The 20,804-nt window shown below is 40.0% G+C and overlaps 1 protein-coding gene across 1 annotated transcript in view; it reads right to left on the bottom strand.

The window, feature by feature from the left end:
* Positions 1-828: 828 nt before the first annotated feature.
* Positions 829-20,804, bottom strand: part of LOC149288218 (vertebrate ancient opsin-like) — a 40,183-nt gene continuing 20,207 nt past the window's right edge. The window contains exons 3-4 of the mRNA XM_089491974.1: positions 16,962-17,195; positions 829-1,101 (exon numbers count right to left, since the gene is read on the bottom strand). Of these exons, the coding sequence (XP_089348100.1) occupies positions 829-1,101; positions 16,962-17,195 (507 nt within the window). The remainder of the gene's footprint in view (positions 1,102-16,961; positions 17,196-20,804) is intronic.

Below are 20,804 nucleotides of genomic sequence, written 5' to 3'. Positions count from 1 at the left end.
AGTAAACCACACTCTCACTGCAAGTGCTGTATGGGTTGGAGAGAGAGAGAGTGTGTAAGTCAGGCATCACCACTGCCGATTGTTCTGCAATCCCTAGAGTTAGGCCACAGTCTGTACACAATACACAACAATATGCTGCTTTACATACCACAGGAACACACATATATTGCTCTACATACACAAGCACTGTGTTGCAGTCGCATAAGAAATGCACACAGGTTTTCAAAAAAGAAATATACTACTACTACTACTCGTCACACTGGTAAACACATACATCCTAGGTTCTCTTCATATAAATATAAACTCTTTTTTCGTATCAAAAATGCAGTGTCAACAATTTGAGGCTATGGCAGGATCATTTTAAATCCAGCAGAGACTCAGCAGAGTCAGAGGAAGCTATTGGGCAAATATATATGAGAACAATGTTACCCCTGATTTTTGCAGTATTTATATATATATATATAAATATATACTCTGCAATGCTTTTTTTTTTACATCATCTCTACTGGACTAATACGGCCTAACCCATTTACATTATATATATATATATATATTTATTTTTATTTTGTACATACATGTATACTGCAAAATGTGAGACACACTTTTTATGGTGGGCTTAGTAGTAGACATGAGTCCTGACACCATATTTTAAATCTGTAGATGTATGTATTCACAACACCCATGAAAAAAAAATTCCCAATAAACTCAGCAGACCCACACCCAAACCATCTGAAGTTATAACATCCACTATCAAGAGAAGATGCAGGGTTTCTCCCCCTGTGAAATGTGTACCATCAAGAGTGCTCTTGTCATTGAAATAGCTGAACATCATGGTATATAACGAGCAACCAAGGTTACGGTGGTCTTTTGTTGTAAATAATTTGCATCATGATTTGCAGGGATTTCGTTTGTCTCCATATACGTGCTGGGTACTTTATCTTCTTCTGAAGTTGGCGGTGGGGTGGAAGCAGCATTGAATGTGATATTATTTGGTGGCATGCGGGTTGTCAAGCAGATTTTGGTAATCTTGGAAGATCCTTTGTTACTGGATGTTTGGGGCACATTACTGCATTTCAGAAGTGCAGTGAAGCATCTGTAGAACTGAAAGAAGAAGACAATCTATTATAGACTGTGTATATACTGTGGAGCTAATTGTACCTTGTACATATATTATTGTATAGCCTTTATATACCGTATTAAGTATGTTTGCTTACATGGATGCCACACATTGCACAAATTTGATTACCTCAAATGACTTGTCCACATGCCAGTATTTCAGCCACACTGGCAAGCTCAGAACGAATATAATGTCAAAGAAACAAAAACATCAATCAGGGTTTGGAAAAGCATTTACAAAAAGTAGACAATAATAGAACTGTTTCACTGGCCATATGCAGCTACCAGAGAAACCACATCTCCAATTATGGACAGATAAAACCCGCAACAAAAAAGACTGCTGTGGCACAAAACATTTCCATGTATTGTGTTCCTGAAATTACTTTTAATAAAAACTAATGTGGCTTTTCCAAACAATATTCAGTATCACAAAATAACATTAGTATGAATGGTAAAAAAATACATTGATTAGACTTCTTTTGTGAAGTGTTGCCAGCAGTGATATGATGAATGTGTAAAAAAAGAGTCAATTATAAAATGTAAAAATCTCTATCTGTAAGTATCCACATCTTTCGCACTATTTTTTTTTTACCTATTACTGTGCTTGGCATGGACTTTTCTTTATAAACAGAAATAGAGGCGAGATGCAATTTTGCTGTTTAGCTTTGTATTGAACTGCCAAAGGCTGGGTATATAAGAAAGCATTATCAGTCAGTGGAATTTGTTTAATCTAACAATGTAAAATTAGTTACACTGTACAGCATCTGAGGGGATAAAGTGAATTTGCCTTTTATATTGTGTGGTTTAGAATGCAGACAGAATTGTCATTTGTCTGACAAATGCCAGGCCTGAAAATCCATATACACTAAGAGCGCCTATGAATAAAAGCTAAAACTCAGCAGTTGGGTTCTGTTTGGTGAAGTCACTTTAACTCTTTTCTATATTAAAAAATATTTTTATAAAGGGGCGCAGTGTTGGTGGGTGGGTAATCTATAAATTGATGTAGCAGAGGCATTATCAAACACTAGTCTAAACACTAGCACAGACAAGCGAAAAAGTAGATTCTACTACCACCCTTTGTCAAACTTTGTGGTAGTAATTTATTTTGTGTTTTTTTTTATCACTAAAATTGAGCATCAGGTATGGATTTACATCTCCTGGTATACATCACTTTCAAACAAGACCTCAATATGTGTTCAGCAACATCTCCCGAGTACAGCAATACACCCCATGCATGGGTTTGTCAGGTTGTTTGGGAGGTAAAACGCCACATTTAGGAAGTGTGCATTTTTAACTTGGAACTTTGACATCTGGTCCTACTGCCCCCATGTCCTAATAGGAACATCTTTGAAGCCTGCTAATTCAATTTACCCCATAAAAACATATATTTTTGAAAACTAGACGCCCCAAGGTATTTCAAATGCTAGTATTTTAACCCTTTCCATGAATGAGATTGTACCACCAGCCTTTGCCAAAGTTTGTGGTAGAATTTTTTTTTACACAAATTGTACTTCGGGTATAAATGCATAGCTCCAGGTATACGTCACTTTCAAACAACACAATGTGTGTTCAGCAACATCTCCTGAGTACAGTGATACCCCTCATGCATGGGTTTGTCTGGTGTTTGGGGTTAAAAGGCTACATTTGGGAAGTGTTCTTTTTTTTCTTTCTTTCTTTCTTTCTATGTTTGAGCCTGGCCACTCCAATTTACCCCATCAAACCATTAATTTTTTTAAAAAAATTAGACACCCCTTGGGTATTTTAAATGCTTTTACTTTAACTCTTTCCATGTGAAGATTTTTGGGAAGATACAGCGCTAATTTTAGCACTTGCTCATAATAATAAACTTTTTTTAAATTTTTTATTTTATTTTAGTGTTTTCTGACTTTTTTTTTATATTTTGCAGGAACTGGATGGTTCCTGGGGTGAGTGTTCGGTGTGGCGCGTCCTGGGGTGAGTGTTCGGTGTTGCTGAATGCCTAGTGATCGAGGCATTTCCGCTACACCATTGAAGTTTAGGAGGTGATTGTTAATCGCCTCCTTAACTTTTAAAATGGGCATCGGCTGCCATACAGTGTATGGCTGATGTTGACGCCCACGGGGAGGGGCCAGACATGGCCCATGATGCCGATCTCGGTGTTGCTGAATGCCTCGCCATCGAGGCATTACAGCAACACCATTTAAGCGAAGAAAGTGATCAAATGACATGATGTTTAATGGCATGATGTGTCAGGCACGTCATAGGTCATTAAGTGACAATTTTTCTGTAATCTCTAACTAAAACTGGTTGTTTGTTACAAGATGTTTTTCCTATTTTTTTAGTGGGATGGGTCGGCATCAGAGGAGTAGTCCGCACAGGGAGCCTGAACACCTAAGGCCGGCCCTGCACGGGTGAAATTAGAGTCCGTTCTCCATTCCGCTGCTGCTATGTTTCCAATGTCAGTCCCTCAGTGTCAGCTAAATAGCTCAGTTGCTGGCAGGAAATAACACTGGATTTTTTGTGCATTTTTACAATTAAAGAAGGTAGGAAAGAATGTGAGAGAGTGGGTGAGAGTGTAGGTGAGAGTGTGCTCTTTGCTTCATTTTTGTTTTTTTTCATTGGAACCCCTCCTCATTTTCAGATATTCGTAAGTAACGAATTCTTGCAAATCCAAATGCACAAGTACAATATATATATATATATATATATATATATATATATATCTTTTACAAGAGACTATACTTCTGCAGGATCCAGTCAGTGATTCTTATTGGGCCTGCATCAAGCACAGGTGCTAGACAATAAAACCCCCCTGGGGCCTGACGATCAAAGAGACTGTTGTGGGGAACTGGACCAGTGGGGTCAGGAGCAATTCAGGACCAGGTAACTGGCAGGGCGCACGGCAGGATGTCAGGAACAAGTCAGGGGCAGGTACAGAGCCACAGCAATAGGCTGTTCTCACTGCAATGCAAAGGCCCCGACTGAAAAAGCATCAGAGAGGGAAGGGTGGCCACTAGTGGTTGCAGGAGAACAGGAGAGTGAAGAAGCATTGCGTAATCCATTGCTGACAGGATGGAGCCTGACACACGTTCAGGACTCCTTTTTCTTCATTACACTGAAGACAATTCTTAATGACTTTGGCTGTATGTTTGGGGTTGTTGTCATGTTTCAGAATACATTTTGGGCCAACCAGACACCTCCTTGATAGCATTGCATAATAGATACGTTTCTGCCTGTACTTTGCATTGCCTGCAAACAAGCATTCCTGAACCGCTCTTCAGCTCTTCGGGGAACAAACTGCCTTCTCAGTACAGAGCACTTGCTGCCATTTTTCCGCACTCCAGTCCCTGTGTTTTCATGAATAGTTGAGTTGCCTGGCCTTGTTTCCAAATCCGAGGTACAGTATGACTTTTTGCAGGGCCGGACATAATGCCATCTGGGGCGACGTTTAAAATGCTGCCCCCCCCCTGCCGACACTAGTAGTCATTATCCACCCTTCCTCTCCCTCCCTTCCTATTATCTACCCTTCAGCTCAGCATTACAAGCCAGCACCGAGAACGAGCTAGAGGACTCGCAGAGGAGAGAGAGGGGCACCGAGTGGGTACTGACAGCTTTGTAAGCGAAAACCACCTCGGCACACCTCTGCTTTAAAAAAAAAAAAAAAAAAAAAAAAAAGGCGCTTGGGGCAGCAAAGTGCCGCCTCTTCAAAAGTGCCACCTGGGGCAATTGCCCCACTCTGCTCCATGGTAGGGCCTGCCCTGACATTTTGGCCGTAAGTCTTCCATGAAGACAACTTCTGACCAGCATACCTTCTGGGAACTTCTGGGCTCCCTTGCGGGACGCGGCTAGGACTGCACACTGATATCAGCGGGTGGTCCCGCTGACCTCGGGGGAGTTCCCGCTGACGTTGAGGGTGTTCCTGCTGACGGCAGCAGGAAACACCCCCATTTACAGGGGAAATGGGCGGGGAGCGGGGCGTGTCAAGATTTGGGTCTTGACCCAGAGAACCTGAGGAGCAGTGATCACCCGGCAATCCCTGGGTCACACCTGGAGAGTTCCCAGGTATGCTGATCAGACTTCTCCGGACAGTAGATGAGTGTACCAGCTGAGCTGATGGCGCTGTTGGACATCTTCCAATTTGTGAAGGGAAATAAGAATGGCGTGTCTTTCATCTGTTGCAAGTTTCCTTAGCCGACCACCGCCTCGATGGTTCCCAAGATTGCCAGTTTCTTTGTGCTTTTGCAAAAGAGCATGGACGAAACATCTGGAGATGTTCCAGATAGTCTGTCTTAATTTCTGCCTGGGATAGACACCTTGCTTATGTAGTATAACTACATTGTGTCTTGTTGCTGTGCTCAGTCTTGCCATGGTATATGACTTCTGACATTAAACTGTTTTTAGCAACACCTCCTTGTTAGTGATTTAGGCTCTTCCTCAGTTTCATTTCCCCTACATTGCTGTTTCTGTTTCACTTTATGATTGTGTTTCAACCTACATATTAAATTGATCATCATTAGCACTGTTTGGAATAGTTTTTTAATCATACACCTAGCTATATGCCTAAAATGTCAAGTATAGCTAGTAGAATTGATGCTGTTTTGAAGGCAGAGAGATTTTTTTTGATTTAGATTTGTATTCTGTCCAGTCACTTTGAGCTTCCCCCTACCTACCCCACATCCAAAATAAATCAACCAGTTAATCATTTTTATCCTAAAAGCCCAGTTTTAATCATATGAAAATGACCTATGACCTAGCCTGTTGTGTCTGTAAATCTATAATATATAAATTACATTAAAAATAAATAGGCACATCAACATCGTTTGTATGGGAGCTGTGACTTATTCCTTGGTATAAATGCTGGCAGCGAACTTTCTGGGTGCTCGATGAGAGAATTTGTCAATGTAAAAATGCAGAGATTATATGCTCCACTTACTTTGAAAGGAATTGCTGTACAGAAAATTACATGTCAGAAACATTTAGGAACTAAAGCCAACTCTGTCCAGTTGCTTTATAAAATTGGGTTAGTCCAAAATATGATGGCTTACTCTATCACAGTTAGAAAAAGAGGTGAAAGGCAGAGACAGTATAAAAAAAAAAGGTCCAGACATGAAAATATGAAAAAAAAAAAAAAAAATTCATACAGAAGCAGTGCTTTAAAAAGAGAAGAATGGAGACAATAATAGAAAGATTGGTAGTAGAAGATAATAGATGTGGTGCTTGAATATACAAATGACAAGAAAATATGTAAATTTAATTGTAAATAAAATATATTTTTCTTTTAAATGCCTTACTCAATTACATTAATAGCCATTCATTTTAAGACTATAATTCAGCCACCAGCATGTAGTCTGTAGCCGTCTGATTATTTGCACTAAGTAAAGTCATTCATTTTTTCACAGCGTGACAGATCAGAAACATCTGATCTAGTTTACCATGTTGTTATTTACATGTACTCATTATATATATATATATACCCTGAGGAACAGGCAGGTTGCAGCAGGCTGCCCGCCAGGCTATTCCAGATTCTATGACATTACATGTCCATGTGCACCATGTGTGAGCAGAGTGCAATACAATCTTCAGATAAGACAATCTACACACATGTCCTCTTCCAGGTTGATTCATAAAATTTCCAGTTGACTGGAACGTCTTAATTATTGCCCTGATGGTGGAAATGGGCACTTTTAATGCTTTTGCTATTTTCTCATAGCCACTTCCCATTTTGTGACCCTCAACAACCTTTTGCTATACATTATAACTATGACTAAGGACATTTGGCCTATGTGTTACCTAATATGTATACCCCCTGTGAAACAGGAAGTCATGGTTGAACAATTTCCTGCAATTGCCCCCCAGGCCGCCCCAAATCTAATCTAAACAGCCGCTGGGTGCTGATGCCGCCGGCCGGCGCTACTTTAATACTTTTTTTTTACATTTAATATGGCAAGCCGGATCGGCTATTAAATTTAAAAGAAAAAATATTAAAGCAGCACCGGCCGGCGGCATCAGCACCCAGCGGCCGTATCCAAGTGATGGGAGCAGCGTGAGGGGTGAAAGGTGAGTGCGGCCATTAGACTGCTGGAAAACTAATCGAAACGGCCGATGCGTGCTGATGCCGCCGGCCGGAGCTACTTTAATACTTTTTTATTCATTTAATAGCCGATCCGGCTTGCCATATTATTTTTTTTTTTTTTAAAGTATTAAAGTAGCTCTGGCCGGCGGCATCAGCACCCAGCGGCCGTTTAGATCAGTTTTTCAGCAATCTGATTGCCGCATAGTGATGGGAGCAGCGTGAGGGGTGAAAGCTCCGCCCCCTCGCACTCAGACTGCTGGAGCACTGGATGTCGTGTCAGTGACATCCTGTATTTTGCTACCAGGGGATGGAGGTCTAGACGAAACCCCCCAAAAGTGGAAGTAGAAGGTTAGTAAACCAATTTATTTTTGTACAAGCTAAATAATATTTTTTTTGTATTCGTTAAAAACAAAAAAATAGGTATGTGTGTGTATGTAAGTGTGTCCCCAGTGTCACTTCTGTCCCCAATCAGCCCCCCCATGTCATTGCTGTCCCCATTCAGCTCCACAGTGTCGCCTCTGTCCCCAATCAGCCCCTCCCAGTGTCACCTCTGTCCCCTTTCGACCCCCCATGTCATTGCTGTCCCCATTCAGCTCCCCAGTGTCACCTCTGTTCCCAATCAGCCCCTCCCAGTGTCATCTCTGTCCACAATCAGCTCCTCCCAGTGTCACCTCTGTCCCCCCTTCAGCCCCCGTGTCATTGCTGTCCTCATTCAGCTCTTCAGTGTCAGCTCTGTCCCCATTCAGCCCACTTTAAGGTATGATCCTGGTAGGGTACTCATATTAGCCTTTACAATTTTCCTGCTGCTGTGTACTATACTTCCCATAATCCTCAGCCAGTATCATGGGGGGGGCATTTAACTGGCTGAGCATCAGGGGGACATTAGGTTTTGCTTTTTTTTTTTTTTTACCATCCTTTGTTGCTATTAAATTTACTTATGTTGAACCACATTTGAATCATATTTGTATTTTTATAATGAATATGCGTTCAGGAAAAGATGGGCATGTATGGTGGGCTGATTCGTGGCACAACGGGCCACTTCACTTGACTTGCCCCCCCAGGCCTTAGGCTGCCAGCCCTCCCCTGATTTCCTGTTTCTAGTCAGGTGTACAAAAAATGTAAATGTAATGTAAAAATATTGATGGGTATATACTTTTACTCATATGAATTCACAGGGGTGCCAATAAATGTGCCACACATATATTTAATAATATTTCTTTTTCACATGATTCAGTTTGAAATTTAATGGGAAAATAATGGGGGGAGGACCTGTGTGTTTTTGTGGGGGATGTATGTCACAATGCACAGTTTACTCTAAAGTAAGTATCTCTGATAAGCTTATCTTATCCCTAAAAACAATATACCGCATTTGCTGGATTATAAAACGACCCCCAAAATTAATTTCGGAAAAAAAGAAAAAGCCTGAATATAAGATGACCCTATAGGAAAAAAGTTTTACCAGTAAATGTTAATTCATGTAAACTATGTAAACAATTTTTTTTAAAATAAAAGCTGATTGGAAAAAATATTTTGTTTTTATTTCCTTTTATTTTCCAACCTGCCCCCCCAGTTATGCACATCTGCCCCCAGGCTTGCCACTCTGCCCCAGAAATGCCTTATAGACCCCATTAACCATAACTGCCCCTAATTTTACCCTAAAGACCCCATCAACCATAACTGCCCCTAAATTAATTGCATGTACTCCAGATAAATTACCTAACATATTGGTATGGTTGATGGGGTCTTTAGTTTTAATTTTGGGGCAGTTATGGTTGATGGAGTCTTTAGGGTTAATTTAGGGGCAGTTATGGTTGATGTTCCCAGGTATGAGCCTTCATGTCTGAAGTCCGAAATACTAGCCACATGAAGCAACAGCAGCAGTACTAGCAAACATCATGACTGTAGTAGTGGTAAAATATTCTCTACCTGCAATTTTAGTCACTACCAAGGACTCACAGAGCGGTAATGAAGCCACTGGAGCAAGCGCAGCTTAGTGGAGGGGGCCCTGACAGTGCTAGGAGGTGGGCCTAAAGGGTTTTGTTTCAATTTGATTGGTTAGTTAGGTTAGGGGCTGGCTTATATAAATAGGTGGTAGCCATTTTGGTTATCACATTTATAATCAGCTTGTCAGACCTGTTGTCGTCCCTCCCTCCCTATTTATGTTTTTTTGGGGGGTTTCCCGTTTTGTCACAGCGGCGGGGTGGACAGGCAAGATTGGAGAGTTTTGAATGGGGGTTTTCGTGGAAAAAGTTAATGAAAGGTTGTTGGTTGTTATCTTTTGTAGGTTTCGAGCTGGTCTGTGGCTCAGAACCTGGGGGTGTAGGGGTATCTGGGTATACCCCTTTTTAAGAGTTGGAAAAGTAAATTATTGGTACTTTATTGTTATGTTTTTGGTCATTGTTAAATTATTGTTTGGGTCATTGTCATAGTGTGGGTGGTGTCGGGCTATTATTATTCTATTGTATTTTGTATGACAATGATTTTTTGTAAATTATGTTTCTTAAGCTGTGGACTTATAAATAATTTTCCACTGCAATTTTTGGTGTCCGTGTCTTATTTTGGTGGGTTGGTTATTCTGGTTGGTTTTTCCAGAGGGCCCACAGATCGACTATGCGCCTGTCATGTTCTGGTCCCTTGGTGGGTACAAAGGACAAGTTTGCTTGTAAGCTATTCAATGATGAAGCACGGAATAAAACAACCAGCAGTGCCACCGCAACCACCACTAGAATGTTTGTAACCCCCCATCCCGAAGTAAAGATAGGCAGGTACTTTTAGTTGATAAGAGCAGATCTATGTTTGGGCCAGAAGGAAGTAAGGAAGAAACTTTGGAAATACCCCTCTGAATTGAATTGCTGAACTCAATTTTCTCGGAACGGAACCATAAAAAAGATTCTTTGTCCGAAACAAATACGGTAAAAATGAACGGAAAATTACATCCGAAACAAGTCTAGAGGGTATCATAGTGTTCAATACCTAAAAAGGGTAATAATATGTATGTAAAAAGCAGAAAATTCATTTTTAAATTAAAGTTTTAAATGAAATGGTTATTCATCTTCCAAAATGCCTTATTCAACTTCATGAATGTCTGTCGGTAGGTCACAGAGCAAAGCCCTCTGAAATATTGGGAGGTATAAGATAAGGGCATGGTGTACTAGATTAGATACAAGGTTTGTGGTCATAGGATTTCAAAATATAAGACAGCACTATGTAGAATTCATTGGTGTGTCTCAGGCATCTACTGAAAAGTCGAATGAAAAAAGTGTACTTTATTAGACAAACTCAAATAACATAAAGATTGCTGATTTGATTCCATTTTTTCTAATTAATATAATGCAGTTGTCTGTTCAACAATTAATCAGACTCCTTATTACACTCAATTTTAAATTTTGGATGTTAGCTAGACTACACAAGAGGGATCTCAATATCCCATTCCATATGAATCTAAACAATTAAAATTCCACATATGAGCAGCAATTAATATGAAAATACTTTATTTTCTGTAAAAAGGAGGGCATGATTGACAACCAACTGTATGCCAATGAAGTGAAATGGTGTTCTGATGCAGAGATCCAATGGGCAAAGCCTCTCTATACAAGACCTTAAAATGGTCTCAAACATTAATGGAGATTCTTCTCTGCAGAGCACATGGCAAATCAGTTAGGACATTTGGTCACCTTCCACTCCCTCCCCCAGTGCAATGTCCTTTCCCTTTTCTATCACCTTGGTCTCTAAGGGTCACTGGAGAAGATAGGTAACCAGGGGAGTGTCCAGCAGAAGGAGGACTTATTGTGTTTATAAAGTCCTGCCAACTCTCTCTCTCTCTCTCTGAGTCTGCGTGGAGATGATCACAAGGGAGTGGTAATTGTATCACGTGTTTACAGGCTTATCCTGCTGTTTCTTTGTTATTTCCATTCAATCAATGAATAGATAGTTTGGTAACAGCATATACTAATTTATAGTAATTTGTATATGTATTGTTAGTTTGTTTAGCCTCTCTTAATAAATATTGTTAATTGCAGAAAACAAGGAGTGTGGACTCTGACTTTACACTCAATAGTTAGTGGTTATTGATAGCATAACAGTGTATATATATATATATTCATACATTAAATGTTATTCAGTAATCACAGTAAGATACAGACACGTTTTTATATTTATAACATTTGGCGAGCCAGGTAATTATTTTTTACTACTTTTTGCTCACTTGCAAGGGGGGACAATCCAGTTTTCTCCAGATACAAGTGAGCTAAAAGGGACAAAATAACCGAACCGATTTTGTTTTATTTGCTGGAAGCGTTTTCTGCAATACGTCTCGGGCCAAGACGTGAGAGATCCTAAGAGGCAACCAGAGTGAGACGCAATTAGTAAGCCGGACATCATTTCTGGAGGATCGTGTTTTATCCAGACCGAGGATTCAAAGTGGGGTGCACACCATTTGATTGCCTGCAGTCTGAAGACACAAGTCGTGTGAGTAAATTATAATTTGTTTTTTGATATATAAGAATGGAAATTGTAGCACAGTATGCAGAAGCTAGCACTTTTGACCCATTAATGATGGAAAATGAAAATGAATTTAAACAAATGCATAGTTTGTGGTTGCAATGTGAGAAAGAGAATTGCAGAGTAGACAATAAGAAGTGGTGCCTGAATAAAGATAGACTGAAAATCCAGAACTGTATGAAGTTGCTGAAGTTATTGAGGAATCAGTTGAACCGTATACTTGTGGGGCACACTCCTGTGGCCTCCATAATAAACAACACAAGTAAATATAGTGATTGTCCAACCTGTGGATTAAATGGAGATTATGTAAACACATTAGAGGACAATTACGAAGCGAGAGGAGAGTTGATATCATCCCTTAGAACATGTTTAGCCACGCAAACCCCAGTTGCTGTATGCAGCCAGGGGAAAACATGTGCAGAAGAAGAAGAGGCACAAAGTATTGTAGAGAATGAGAACCCAGGAACAAACATAGGAAACCGTATACTGGATGAGCTAGATAATGGTGGTATTCCTGTATTAACCCCTCTTGTAACAAAGCCAACAATACCACATTTTATGGACCCTTTATCTGTTTCACCTAGTGTTAAAAGCAGGACATCTGCCACCCTGCAAACTGCTAAAATTCTACAGCAGCAGGATAGAGATAAGGTGATGAAACAGCTGATGAAGTTAAAACCCCTCTTTCCCCCATATGACTGCAAAACAGATGTCCTTTCAAATATGTCCAATTTCGAATCAGCAGTTAAACAATATATGCTCTCTCCTAAAGAGGCATGTATGATTCTTAAAATGTGGGCCCCAAGCAGCATTGCATGTAGATTGAATCCACCCATAAATGGCCCTATTAATCGAGACCACGATTGGTTTAAAGATGATAAATGGGGTACAGAGGGAGACAGACTTAGAGCTGTCTCCAAATTTGTAACAGGAGACAGAGATTTAGATAGTCATTCACTTGCTGAGATGAAGGTGAATTTACAAGATGATCCGTGGGTTTTTGCTTCCAAATTTGAGCAAGTCTATCGGCTAACCCACCGCATTCCACCAGATCAAACGCCTCCTGATCTACTACAATACCTGGTAAAAAAATTCACTTACTTAGACCCTGGAGTGCAAATGATGGCCGAGGAAAAAGATACTTTGGAAGGGGTATTGACCATCATAGGGAAGGCCAGGCAGAATTTAATGAGGAAAGGAGTCATAGGACAGAGCAAGGTTGCGATTGTAACTACCAATGAAGGGAAGCAATCTCTACCTGAGATTCCCTTCAGAGGTATTTGTTATTATTGCAATAAACATGGTCATAGACAGAAAGAATGTAGGAAGGCCAAGAGAGACCAAAGGGTGACTGAGGGATGGCATGTTAGTCCATCCCCCTCTTGGTCTTTCAAAGAAAGTGATCAAAGAGGATCTGTAAAGATGAAAAGAAATAACAGTCCTGAAAAGGCAGGTCAGGAACATCATTCTAACCCTCTGCCTAGGACCAATCTGTATGGTCCGGCGCGGGAGGCTCTGAGAATGATGGCAGTACAGGGAGCGGTTACTAATGACCACAAACTGAAACCAGGGGATGAGGCTCATCTAATTTTATTTTCAGATTGACTAGCACTGGACGATATGGTTCCTATTTGTAAAACATTTAGGGACCATTCCGGACGTTCATACGTGCATGGTATTATGGCAGGACATCACACTAAGATTCTGATTGATACAGGAGCTTCAGTGACATTAACCGATCTACCATTAAGTCCTCCTTCTGGGGCGAAAAAGACATTTCTCGTAGGACTTGGTGGCTCCCAGTCTCAGGCATTTCTTATTCCACAAGTCACCTTGACTTTAAGTGCTCAGTGGAGTAAAGAAATACTGATCTGGCAAAGTAAAAACACTGAAGGTACCATACTGGGTGCAGATGTAATGAGAACAGAAGGAATGCTGGTAGACCTTTGCAATAATGTTTTGTGGAGAGTTATGCAAAACCTGTGTTCTCTATTAGGAATACAGCAGAGATTTCATATACCATATCATCCCCAGTCATCCGGTATAGTGGAAAGAATGAATCGTACTCTGAAGTCCAGGTTATCTAAAATGCTGGTACAATATGGCAAATCATGGGTTAACAATCTCCCAGCAGTACTCATGGCTATCAGAGCTACACCCTCTAATGCCACTAGGTGCTCTCCATATGAATTAATGACAGGGAGAAAAATGGCACTAGGCCATCCAGGTGAACCACAACTTTCAACTCCACTGAGAGAATCTGTATCTAGAGACCAGTATCTCTCCCAAATTCAGGAGCAATTAAACTCATTGCTTCACTTTGCTGCTTCCAATATGGCCCCAACAGATTGCAAAATTTTATCCATACCTCAAACTCTGTTTGAAAAGGGGGGATTGGTAATGATTAAACATTTTCAGAAAAATTCTCCCTGGGATGCAAATTGGGAAGAGCCCTATGTAATTTGAGACACACCGGGCACAACAGTTCTACATGTACAGAGGTCTAACCCCAAAAAGGCCAGAAGGCAGCCTGGATATAAGTGGGTGCATGTAGATCAGTGTAAATTATATAAAGGGACTTGTGCTCCAGATACAGAGTTAACTGCTAAGGATTGATGCTTCTGCTTGATCTTTTTAGGTGCTTGAAGTATGACAACGTGAAATAATATTCTAAGAAGAATGAAGCTCAACATCTTTCCAGTCATGTTGCATTTCCTTAAACAATTCAGGACATGTGAATCCGATAATAATTCCCTATTGGAACTGAATGCAACTCCATCCACTCAGCAACATAATGGAAGTTATACAGATACCAAAAATGAATCTTCCAATACTTGAACTTAACACAAACTCATTTGACCAACATCCTGAAGGCAATTATACTAGAAACAGCTCTTGGACTGATCTGGGCATCACTCCGCCCTCTCGAGACCGCAGAGGGAATTACGCCAATGGAATAGAAGGATGGACTAAAATATGGAGTGGTGACAATGTATATGATGTGTGTTTATATGTAATACTCAGTGCGGGTGTGGGGTGTTGTTAAAAATTGATGGGGACATTTTTGGGGAAATAATTATATTCTGGGATTATGGGTGGATAACAAGGGCAATCAAGATGATTGGGAATGTAAAGGGTCGGTTTGGGGAAAATGTACTGTAGTTTTAAGTGGTAGGCATGTAAAACTGACTGATTGGTTAGTGTCTACACATTTCAAATTTCTACACATTTTCTAAATTGTTCCAGAATTACCTATACTATAAAAAGAGCTTTAATAAGGTGGGCAGAATGGGTAAAAGTAGATATAGAAGAGGGATTGTGGACACAGTTCTGGGAGGTGTAGGGCCTGGGTTGGGTTAGTGAATGCAGTAGACATAGCCAGTATGACAGCAGCATTATAATTGTTAACTGATACTTCTTATATTGTGTGTTTCTGTAGTATGTATTGTTATTCAAGTTTGTATGTGTTGTTACCTGAAGTCATTGATTGCCAGAGTATATCACCTCCATTATGGAATGCAAATGGAAAGAACTCTGTGAATAGCGGGCTGGGCATGCATACATAGTAGATACGCTGCGAGGTACGCTCTCCCTCTTGTCTCCAGTGGGTTTTATAGAGTCCAAGAGTCTCATCCACTTCATTGTCAAAAGGAGGGATGTAAAAAGGAGGGCATGATTGACAACCAACTGTATGCCAATGAAGTGAAATGGTGTTCTGATGCAGAGATCCAATGGGCAAAGCCTCTCTATACAAGACCTTAAAATGGTCTCAAACATTAATGGAGATTCTTCTCTGCAGAGCACATGGCAAATCAGTTAGGACATTTGGTCACCTTCCACTCCCTCCCCAAGTGCAATGTCCTTTCCCTTTTCTATCACCTTGGTCTCTAAGGGTCACTGGAGAAGATAGGTTACCAGGGGAGTGTCCAGCAGAAGGAGGACTTATTGTGTTTATAAAGTCCTGCCAACTCTCTCTCTCTCTCTCTCTGAGTCTGCGTGGAGATGATCACAAGGGAGTGGTAATTGTATCACGTGTTTACAGGCTTATCCTGCTGTTTCTTTGTTATTTCCATTCAATCAATGAATAGATAGTTTGGTAACAGCATATACTAACTTATAGTAATTTGTATATGTATTGTTAATTTGTTTAGCCTCTCTTAATAAATGTTGTTAATTGCAGAAAACAAGGAGTGTGGACTCTGACTTTACACTCAATAGTTAGTGGTTATTGATAGCATAACAGTGTATATATATATATATATATTCATACATTAAATTTTATTCAGTAATCACAGTAAGATACAGACACGTTTTTATATTTATAACATTTTCCACAGAATGAAAAATTGCACAATTAAAACTAATTAAGGAAATGAAACATAATTACCATCAGTCAGTGTGATGTATTTAATTTATAAGAAAGGATCCTTATTAACATAGACTGAATGATGTTTGGAAGCATGAATATGATTAAAATGGCATTTCAGTCAGCACTAACCCTTGGAATAGCAACTGTCCTTCACTGCATAGGCCTTAGTAGCATTTATGATGCACGATATATGATGATACGGAAGCAAGAATAGGTCATAAATACAGAATGGGTTATTCAAGATTAGATACAAAAATTACATATACCGTAGGCAATGCGACCAGGGGAACATTGGAAACACAGAAAAAAAAAAAAAAAACATTCCATGCACACTAACTAGTCATGTCCAATTAATCTTTAATTGCATTTTAACCTGTGTGTGTCACCTTGTGTGTCAGTAACAAGGCCAAACATTTAAGGTTATGTATTTTTTTTAAATTAAATAAGATCATTAATTTAATTAAGATCATTTAACCTGTACACTACTATCCTTAATCTTAACCTAAACTAATCTTGACCCTCTTCCTTTCATCCGTTGATCTTAACTTTTTCTACGTGTTTATTTCTTGTTTCCATGGCAACCATATGGATGAATAGGATTTCTGAAAACAAAATGTTGTACGAACAAGCACAACTTTTGTTGAATACGAGGAAATTTTTTCCCCTGAAAACAAACAGGAAAACGAACACAAATTTTCTGCTGGCACCCATGTCTAGTGAACATAAATTAAAGCCAGGCCCTCTTTACCTCAAACAAACGTGGTAGATATCACAGGCTTATATACCAATACCAGCACAATACTACTGGCATTGGCATAAATGTTCAATCCATTTCCTGTGTGTCTTACTTTATAATGTACATTTTACACATAATCATACTGATGTAAATCATATATACAGCAGTCCTAACTTGCATTTACCAACCTGCTTGTTCAGGAATATGTAGATAATGGGGTTGTACACCGTACTGCTTTTTGCCAGGATGGATGGGATGATGCTGGCTGAAGGAGTGATCAGACCTGGCTTGCCAAAGGTTGCAATGAGTGCCATTATACCATATGGCAGCCAGCAGAGCAAGAAGCAGACCACCATCACAATAACCATGAGTAGGACTCTCTGCTCCCGACTGCGGGCTATCCCTTTAGTGACCCCGCTGATCTGGAATGACAAATCAAAAGTATATTTCAGCTAACTTTTAATGCTTGTGTTTCTGTTTCACATGTGTTACTTAAACTACTTCTCAAATGATACACTGATGAAAATGTTATAAAGCTAAGGTTAAAATAAAAATGTTTGGTAAGGGGTGTAATTGAACATTGTCTGCTTGTAAGAAGCATTTTTGTTTGTTTTGTGTAACAAGAGTTTTATGTAGTACTTACACTCAGTGGCGACTCTAGAAACAATATATAGGGGGGCACACAGGATACCACAGTCAAACTGGGGGGGGCATTAATAATTTCCACCATTAAATCATACCACTGAAAAAACACACACACACATATATATATATATATATATATATATTGCCAAAAGTAATGTGCTATGGAATACTTTTGTTATTGGACAATTAATACAATACTTGATCATTCAACATGGGAAGCCTGAAGCCACAATTTAGTACGACTAATCCTTGAAATCCTTTAAACAACACAATACCTTAACTTTTCCACTAAATGATTTCAGGGCCTAATATTAGTCCCTGCTGCCGATATATATATAAATATATATATAAATATTAGACCCTGCTGCCGATAGCAGGTATAGATCAACACATTAACACACAAACCCAGCTTTGCATGTATAGATCAATTGAAATTCACTTGTGATCTCAGCACTGAAGGTATATATCAAATAAACAGAATCAGACATACAAATCCTGTATTTGCAGGTATACAATAATAATATATGAAATGTAGCATTGCAGGTATAGATCAAATAAATACATGGAAACAGCATTGCAGGTATTAATCAACTGAACAAGACATACAAACCCTTTATTTGCAGGTATACATAAATAATGTATGGAAACATAGCATAGCAGATATGGATCTACAGAAGAACACACAAACCAAGCTTTGCAGGTACAGATCAATTGGAATTCACATAAAAACACGGCATTAAAGGTATATTTAAAACCCCCTAAATTACAGGGAAAGATCACAGGTTGCACACCCCAACCACGCTGCCCACATAGAACCTGGCCAGCACCCAGATAACACACATAAGATTTGCCATCTTTGTCCCATATACACCCTGCCTGTGCCATCTTGTTCCCCAAGGCTCAAACATCCTGCTAGTGCCATCTTTGCCCTTCCACAATTATACATCTATGATACACACAATCACATTAACTCATGCTCTCCCTCATTCAGACAATTCATCCATTTTAAGAAACTACACCCCTTGGAGCTTCAAATGAGGGGCTACATGTATTTCTAGGACAAAAGTTGAGTGCACAAATAATGATGGAATATGTCGCTTTGGCTTGAAAATACATTTTTTCTAACCATAACGACATATTCATTTGTGTCTTGCGCACTCCAGGTTTGTACTAGAAACACATGCAGCCCCTCATTTGATGCACCAAGGGATGTCGTTTTTGCAAATGTGTACTTTTTGTGCCATAATTTAACTTCCTACGTGAGCAGTAATGCCACGTCACGGCTTCAACCCTAATGATCATTCCCACGCCTTTCACTCCATTCACTCACAGAAGCACATGCCATTCTTTCCATACATTTACTCAGAGTAGCACACACCATTCTTTTCCCTTACAATCCCAAAGAAATGATGGTAAAGGGAGAAAAAAAAAATAAGTTTTGCCGTAAAAATGCAAGGCGCTCCAGGGATGAGATGGTTACTCACGTACCGCACAGGCTAAATGGCTGATTTTAATAATATTTGCAGTTCATCAGGATTTCAAAAATTGCCTCCCTCTACCGTTGGCTAAATTTAACCCCATGATCAAAGGGATCATAGGATTAAAAATTAGTATCGGCCATTTTTAAAAAGGGAATGTGACTTTTTATAGCTATATGATCGCTGTGGTAACATTGGCTACCACAGTGATCATTTAGCTAGAATACTTAAACTTTTTTTTTTTTTTTAAAGTTACACTACCTTATGTTTTAATAATTTAATTTGGGGGTCTCTAGGCAATTTTGATCTTTTTTTATCTGCCTTTAGAGACGCCCATTTTATTTCCATTTTTTTTTTTAACTTAATATTTTTTATTCTTTTACAATCTATATACCATTGGAAAGGTGAGGCGATTACCTTTCCAATGGTATATGTTGGGGGTATGTAGCTGCTTAGATGCCTGAGATACAGGCATCTAAGCAGCATGCCCCCATACCTCTTTAACTGACAATTGTCAGTTGTTAATAAAGTTGCGCGGTGACGTCATCGCGTCATTGCGCGAGACGTCACCGGGCAGATCGCGTGGCCCCGGTGATGCCCTTCAGTGTGAGGGGCAGATCGCCGGGGTAGGTGGTGATGGAGGTCCACAGACCTCCATCAAGGTAAGATAGTGCTAGTGACGGCATGGTGCCGTCGTTAGCACCTGACTGGGACTGCTAGCGACGGCACCATGCCGTCGTTAGCAGTCAAGGACTGTCCTGGGTGGTTACAAATTCGGCGGGGGGGCAACAGGGGGTGCAAGGAATAACCTAGGGGGGGGCAATTGTCCCCCCTTGCCCCCCTGTAGCGACGCCACTGCTTACACTATGTGTGGATAGCTAGAACCACCTTTAGCAGCAATAACTTAAAGCAATAACTTGAAGTAATGGTTTCCTATCAAATGGAGAATTCACTTTAAGATAGGCTTGTTGTTATTTAAAGCCCTAAAGGACCAGGGACACTCTTACCTGAAAGAGCTATTAACACCCTACATCCCTACTCGCCCCCTTTGATCCACACATATGTCTCTTCTCTAAATACCCAAAGTGCGCACAAAATCAGGCTCCAACGCATTCTGTCATGCTGCTCCCACATTCTGGAACTCTGAACCACTGTCAGAGAGGCCCCATCTTTAGAAACTTTAAAAAAAAAAAAAAAAGACTTCAACCCAACTTTTCTCCCAATCCTTCAGATAATTCATTCTTTTTCTCTTGTATGCATATACCTGTAAAGTGCTTTGAGTCCCACTGGGAGAAAAGCTCTATATAAATGCTTCTTGTTAACAAATTAATGTTGTTGTTGTAATTGTTTTCTTTGTGACCTTATCAGTCTCTCACTTTATTGTGGAGGAATTTTGGCCCGCTGATAATCAATTAATCAAGGGCATTTGATTAGCAGCACCTGTTTGTTACTTAGCATTTTAATTGCTATGGAAGCAGTAAGGGTGTGCTTAGTTTTTCACACATGGCTTTTTCATTTCGGTAGCCAATGGGCGTTGAGTACTAATCAGTATAAGCATTCAGGGCAGAACAATAACCAATAAGAATGAGGCAGCACTTTGGGGAGGGACAGAGGACTAAAACCAACGAATAAATATAGTATTGGTTTTTTCCCCAACTATACTATATAGGAGCCTTCATTCTGAATGCCAGGTGTAGTCACAAGCAGGGGTCGAAAACACAGGGAAAACATTACCTTCCAACACAGTGTGAACGGTTGTAAAAGAAAACAAAGAAGCCCCTGTATGGGGACTCTGACCAGGACATTTGTATTGGCACAGGTCATTGATAGATCTTACTACCCAGGACTCCATAATAGTGTTTCCCAACAAAATGTCCATGGAGATCAGGCATAACTCCCACTTCACAA

The sequence above is a fragment of the Sceloporus occidentalis genome, unplaced genomic scaffold, assembly GCF_023333645.1.
Source record: "Sceloporus occidentalis isolate IW3139 unplaced genomic scaffold, rSceOcc1.0.p SCAF_53, whole genome shotgun sequence".
Classification (NCBI taxonomy): Eukaryota; Metazoa; Chordata; class Lepidosauria; order Squamata; family Phrynosomatidae; genus Sceloporus; species Sceloporus occidentalis.
This window is presented reverse-complemented; position numbering and strand designations above follow the sequence as displayed.